At 35.6% G+C, this 6,487-nt stretch overlaps 1 protein-coding gene across 4 annotated transcripts; it reads right to left on the reverse strand.

Moving 5' to 3' along the window:
* Nucleotides 1-537: 537 nt before the first annotated feature.
* LOC109036252 (protein D3) lies at nucleotides 538-5,126 on the reverse strand. 4 transcript variants are annotated; one of them, XM_072298562.1, is made up of 6 exons: nucleotides 4,887-5,125; nucleotides 4,064-4,257; nucleotides 3,129-3,255; nucleotides 2,295-2,447; nucleotides 1,948-2,026; nucleotides 538-1,840 (listed from the first exon to the last, which is right to left on the reverse strand). In XM_072298562.1, exons 2-6 carry the CDS (start codon nucleotides 4,244-4,246, stop codon nucleotides 1,696-1,698), a joined length of 687 nt encoding a protein of 228 aa, XP_072154663.1. In that variant the 5' UTR covers nucleotides 4,247-4,257; nucleotides 4,887-5,125; the 3' UTR covers nucleotides 538-1,695. The 4 variants fall into 4 exon arrangements, with proteins under 4 accessions (XP_072154663.1, XP_072154662.1, XP_018905851.2 ...); XM_072298561.1 differs by having other exon boundaries at nucleotides 4,064-4,266; nucleotides 4,887-5,124; XM_019050306.2 differs by having other exon boundaries at nucleotides 4,064-4,185; nucleotides 4,887-5,123.
* Between the last annotated feature and the right edge of the window lie 1,361 nt (nucleotides 5,127-6,487).

Here is a 6,487-nt window from a genome sequence, read left to right on the forward strand (position 1 = left end):
TGAGTTTAAATAGAGTGTACGTCGCTTTGTTTTTTGTTTTGTCAAGCGTATTGCATCCTCGTGAATTGAAGGCGAAATCAGAGTCGGAAATCGTGTTCGAATGACAGACTCTTCCGAAAATTCTTTGATTTTAAAGACGAAATAACAACCCTCTCATGAGTGCGTCACGTAATATTTGAGTACTTCAAAAATTAGGAGGAGATAGTGTAAGTTCATAACATGTATCACCTCTAACCACTCCAGTAAGTTGCAAGGTCAAAATCCGGGGATTCAATAACATCATAGAGGATCTTTTTTAACGGTTTATTCACTCTAAGGTTGGTACACTACATACATAAACTACCAATATGCATGCAACACTTCAAATCTTCATAATTTGTTTTTCAGTGCCACTGTTCATAAGTCGAGATCTTCGTTATGACATTGCAGATCAAAATCTGTTGGTTGCTCTGTTTTATACTGTACATTTCACTGTAGAAATATTTTCTAATTTGTAGTCTTCTTTGTAAATAAAACATTAAAAACAATGAAATAAACTACGGAAAAGAATCACTCAAATTTTAAGTCTTTTAAGGTCATTCTAACATTTAAAAATAAAAAATAAAAAAAAACATTTAAAAATAAAAAACTAAACTACATTTTCGCACATTCGCCAATACTCCCGGGGCCTACCACAGAGGACCTTGTCTTTGGATAGTTAAGTAATGGTCCAATTGACACAATGGACCACTAGACAAGGTACGAATTTCAGCATTCTGATACATGTTCTGTAATTAAAATTTCACGTAGAACATAATGCGCACAACAAAAATTACCGAAATCAATTCCTTACGAAGATATTTAATGTTTCTTGATGCGTGAATTCAAACCACCCGCTCATGAAAACTCAATGCTCTACGTGATTCACATCGCGCGCTAAACATTATCATGACAGTCTCTGCGATATAAAAATCTGGCAATCTCGATCTTTACGCTTTGGCTCAGCTATAGCAAAGTGCTAATAGTTTGAAGAACACGTGGTGGGAAATGAACATTGCTCGATTGAGAAGCTTGCTGAAACCATTGTAGTGCGTGATTTGACTCGCGTAGAGCTTTGAGTTTCTTGTGAGCGGGCAGTTCAAATTCCTCGTAACCAATGTGAAATAAAAACGTTAATATCTTCCTTAGGAGTTGGTTTCAGTAATTTTCGTTGTGTGAATCGTGTTTTACGTGAAATTCTGGTTAAGAAACATGTATCAAATTGCTTAAATTCTTACCTTGTCTAGTGGTCCATTGCAAGTAAAATTTTGCAAGTAAAATATAAAAATAAAAATTATAATTTACCAATGAAGCAAAGCGCTATTTTTATGTACCCATAATTTTTCCAGTAATGAAACACTGACGCCAAGTAATTAGCGCTCTACACACACTATAGGCACACATATGTCTAAAAAGTTATGTGGAATTGAAGTTACAGAGTCGCGATATACCTCAATCTCAATGAACTGACGCTCTGTGTCAAAAAATCAAAAATGAATACTTAATTTTTATGGATTGGTGTTACTGGGGTTTCGTCAATCTTATTTTGACACATTGTGAACATATTTTTTGGTTAAATCCTTACGGCTGAACGAATGAATGACTGTTCAGATGTAAATCATTAAATCATAGAATGAAATAATCCCTTGGATTTTTTTTTAAATTGCAGCAAGCATTCTATAATAATTGTTGTTTCCACCTTCTCGGCCGTGCAGTTGGCTCTCTAGGTTGAACTAAGAAATAATTGATCGCCACTGGTTGTCCCAACTCGTACTCCTCCGCAAAATGGCGAGTCGAGAAATTTGTTCGTCGTGTTTCGAACCTAAAATTATATTGAGAACATCATTTTTTAAGATAGGCAAGTAATTGAAATGATGTGTAATTAAGGGTACATTAATCTACGCAAGAGTGAAATTGTTTAATACTTACAGTGCAGGAAGACGAGGTGCAGTAAAGTATATTTTCCCCTTCTTTTGCATATAAACAGAGAATACGAATCTGTGATGACCTAAAATCAAAGATTTATAATAAATGGAAAATCTAGACATTTGTATATTAAGAACCAAGCAGAGAGAAAATGGGGGAAAATATTAAAAAAGAGAAAGCTTTTTATCGTATAGTGATATATCTCTTAAATTACTAAGAATGTAGAAATTATGGAAATCTTTTTTCCACTTGCAGTTCAATCACTGTTGCGTGGTTGCCTCCTTTTTTCGATATACGTCTGATTTCATGATAAATACTGTGTGTACTATGAAACTTAAAGTCGCGTGTACCTTTCTTAAACTCTAGCCAATGGGGAGCCATTGCCCCCATATAGGGTGTCAATGTCTCTCCCATCTGATGAAAGTGTCCAGGAATATTCCCGACAACCCAGTGCTGCCACTCCTTGTATTTACTTGGCCGTCGGCTCACATCAGAATCAAGATCTATAAAAACAAATAAAAATTGACTCTATCGTTGAAATAATATGATTCCCGTTTTATTTTAACATGTATATTGGCCTTTGCTATAGTGAGAGCAAAAAGATTACATCGTGTATGCATTTCAATGTATTATCTTTCAACCAAACCTCATGAACATCACCAAATCAAAACTGATAAAAACTTAAATCAACTTGTACTTTCAACATAAGTTCAAAATTTATCACTAAATTTTTGTTTTAATATGTAAAAATATTAGATATTCGTATCAATTAATGTCATAAGGCCTGGAATGCTTGACATGAAGAATAACAAAAATGAGACAGAAGAAATGAGTGGGAAAAGGATAGACATAAAATCTATCTCGGGGCAACGTTGCGTAACATGCGAGATAACTCACTATGCTTGCCTGAGCTGTGTGCGATGATACACCCTAGTTGGCAGTGACCAAAAATAACTACTATACCCTCACTGTCTAGAAAGACAATTATCTGAAGATCCGCAAAGAAAAAAAATAATTGTATCGATTTGTGAAAGATACTTATAAAGTAAAAGTTTTGGATTAGCTTCCTCCTTTTAAAGCGTATCATATTACCAAAAATTAAAAACATTCAAGTACTTCATTTCAATCTGTATGGACGTATTCCCAACACCATAAAATTACATCCAGATAATTGAAATGTATACCTGTCATAATTAATGTATAAAAAGTTGTGAAATTCGATGGCCATCTCATCAAAACAGGCATTCGTTTCACCTTGGAAGAATCAAGAATATTTCCAAACTCAACAGCTACCTTGTCGTTGTATTCGATCTGGAAAATAATTTAGAAAAAAATTGTGGTCCCTCGCCGTTAGACCGTTATATGTCGAGCGAAAATAAAAACAGACATCACGTTTTTGCTTGACAGTGAATTGAGTAGTCTATTAACATGGATAGAAGACGTCTCGATTGCAATGCCTCCAAACCCATATTCCGCCAAAAGTTGGAGGAGTTTGATAATTTTATGAATTTAATTTTTGTTGCTTTAAAATATTGCACTTAATATTGCATTAAAATCACACAATGAAGCACTGAGGATCAAAACTTACTGTTCTTAATTGTGGCAACTGGTAAAAAAACACGAAAAACTGACCTGCCAGTTCGAATTTCAATACTTTAAATAAAATTATTTTACCGATTTGATACACGTACAATGTACAAGAATTAAGATGAGAGGCTTAAATCTGCTGAGTAATGGTCCGTCACAATCTCAATTCATCAGCTCCCGAACGAAGGAACGTAAGTCCGTTCCAAGGTTGCAAATTCTACTCAAAAAGTTCAATTTTTTTGCTATAATGCATACCCGCTCATTTTTTGTCAAAATGTTTTCTAATTTTTGCTTGAGACCAGATGAAATCAGTGAAATTTCCAGGTAGAAAAACCCCAGCTCCTGCGTTTTGCGTGGGCAAATATAGCAACCTTAAAATGGAGTTACGTTCTTTCGTGGGGGAAATGACGAATTTCGAAGGAAAGGAGAAATACAAGATCGCTGGTTTCGGTCAGAACCAAAAATGAGTGTAAATTGTATTATCCTCTGGAAAAATTTTTTTTTACAGTTCACGAACATATACGCTTATTACCTCCAATACATGTTTCGGTGCTCTGTCGAAAAAGTGAGGAATGATATCGGCCTTTTTCAACCTTTCCTCGATTTGTGATCGATTGCACGGTAGCTCAGCAGCGACAGGCTGCATCAAAAGTTCTACAACCCAAACGAGGGACACGTTCATCAGATATGGTAAAACATGCCTCAACAAATGCATCTCGAAGGCAGCTGCAGACTCTAGGAGGGGTTTAAATAGAGTTAAAGCGGCACGAGCTTTTAAATCTCCATACTCTAAGGATGCGCTGAATGATTTGATTATGGTATAATTTTTTTATTATTGGTAAGAGGATTTGCGATTAAAATTTGTTGGTCAAAGTAAAATCAATTGATGCGAGCAAAAATGAATATCAAATAATGCACTCTAGCTTAATTTTCTCATGAGAAACACTTGATCGAATCTTTCAGAATGAATCTCAGCCATCGCATTCTAATTGGAAGAGTTCAAAATTCAGAAAATGTATGCCAATAAAAGCCTAACAGAAAGTTGAATGTGTGATAAGTAAGAAAAAAGTTATAATTCGTAAAATTAACGTAAGCAGCTTTCGTTTTCCAGTTGTTTTTGTTGCTTTGCTTATTTGTTTCTATGACTTTTTTTGGCTCTTCGTTCGGTTTTTTTTTTTTTTTTTTTTGTTTTTTTTTTTTTTTTTTTTTTTTTTTTTTTTTTTTTTAATTCCCTTCTAATTTTCAGGAGGAAGACTAGATCATTGTCGCAAAGGCCATCTGATCGCGACCATCTTTCCTACATTTGAAAAATTATTTATTTTACGAATAATGAAAACCTTTCATTTTCACATTACCGGAAAACCAAACTTGCCGCTTGAATAAGCTCCAACTTTCATCCGCTCAACAATTAGTACATGAAATACACTCCACGCAAAAATATGAAGAGATGTACACACACACACAGTCTCAACATGATACAATAAGATTTTGGTCAATATCTCCTCAATTTTCCACTTGAAAATGAAGTAACACCATATTTAGACCTCCATTGCTATCAGTTTCTCAAATAAAAGTAGTAAAACAAAAACGACAACTGAGCTCAGACGTCTGAGTAAAACTAAAAAATGGCGCGGACTATTACGACCGTGAGAGTGATAAGAAATTTGTTTCTTGTCATCAATCTGTTAAAAAACTAAGAGCATGTAACGACATTGTTGACACGTCAGTATGGCAGTGTTGAAAATAGCTTTTTCTTCAAATTAGTTTTTATGACTGCAAACTGCAAATCGTAGAATCTTCATTACGGTACATTTCTGTCCCGAAACATGTCAATTATAACCACCATTCCGCGGTATAACGCATGGTATAGGTAGTAAGCTATGCTGCCGCGCTAAGGAAGAACGCCGTATGAGCCTTCAGACGTTGCCATATCTCCTTTGAAAGAAACCGATTTACTATAAAAAATGTAGATATTTTTCTTTAAAATTTTTAGACGATTTTGTACGCAAATATTTCTTGAATATCTGAGTATTTTAAGGAAAATATGCAAAACTTTTCAAAAAAATACATGTTTCATCTGGGCAAATGGCAACTCTCGAATGACCATACGGCGTTCTTCCTTAGCATGACCGTCGGAGAGCATGGGCCGTGGCACGAACTTATGAATGACATTTGCCGATGATAGTGTCCAGCGCTGCCACTCTCGCGTGGAAAAAGAATGGATTTTCTGAAACAGTCCCGCGAATAAATCATGAAAATAACAGCCCAAAATGGTGGCAGTGGTCGCGGCCGCTAGCATGAAAATTACCCTTGCCTGCCGAGAGTGAGAATCTGACCTCATCGTAATGAGCTGTTATTATTTTACGCGAGGAATGTCCCATTCAATTAAGAGGAACCCCGGCGCTACGTCATAGTTTAGCACTCTTCACTTCCTCCCGCATTATCTTTTTCCGTCATTGTTCTCCCCCCCCCCCCCCTCACCCCGATCCTTTCTCGTGCTGATAAACGCACATTGCCTCAGCCGCATAAGCTCGACTCGATTTCCTCTATACCCAATTTCATACACGCAACTCAGATGACGTATTGCCAGGAGTTATTGACCTGCTAGGGCTTTTCTAACATTTTTTTTCGAATTTAAGTAAAGATCACCCTACTAAAGATAAATCGTCTCTCGAGGCCTAGAGACTAGTATCGATTCAGGCTCATTAAGGAGCAGAAAATTGCGATTGAAATTTAAAATAATAGTAATACAAATTGTTGCATGATGATTTCATGCAGATGAGTGTTGTTTTCAAATATTTTAATTAAAGCTATGATTTGAATATCCATGGGGAAAGAAGCTTTGGTCTTGGAGACTTCAAAATTGAGGTCCTTATACCACAGAACAGAAGAGTATTCTACAAATACTTTTATTTATTTATTTATTTTTGTTAGATATGTACAAAAGAGCCCTATG

Source organism: Bemisia tabaci, chromosome 3, assembly GCF_918797505.1.
Source record: "Bemisia tabaci chromosome 3, PGI_BMITA_v3".
Lineage (NCBI taxonomy): Eukaryota > Metazoa > Arthropoda > Insecta > Hemiptera > Aleyrodidae > Bemisia > Bemisia tabaci.

What these genes read in the sequence shown, in the direction of transcription:
- LOC109036252 (XM_072298562.1), bottom strand. Translation starts at nt 4,246, where the DNA reads ATGCATTTGTTGAGGCATGTTTTACCATATCTGATGAACGTGTCCCTC. An exon ending in TTATACATTAATTATGACAG is followed by an intron (nt 2,448 to 3,128) that starts GTATACATTTCA and finishes TTGTTTTTATAG; the next exon opens with ATCTTGATTCTGATGTGAGC. An exon ending in GCACCTCGTCTTCCTGCACT is followed by an intron (nt 1,841 to 1,947) that starts GTAAGTATTAAA and finishes ATATAATTTTAG; the next exon opens with GTTCGAAACACGACGAACAA.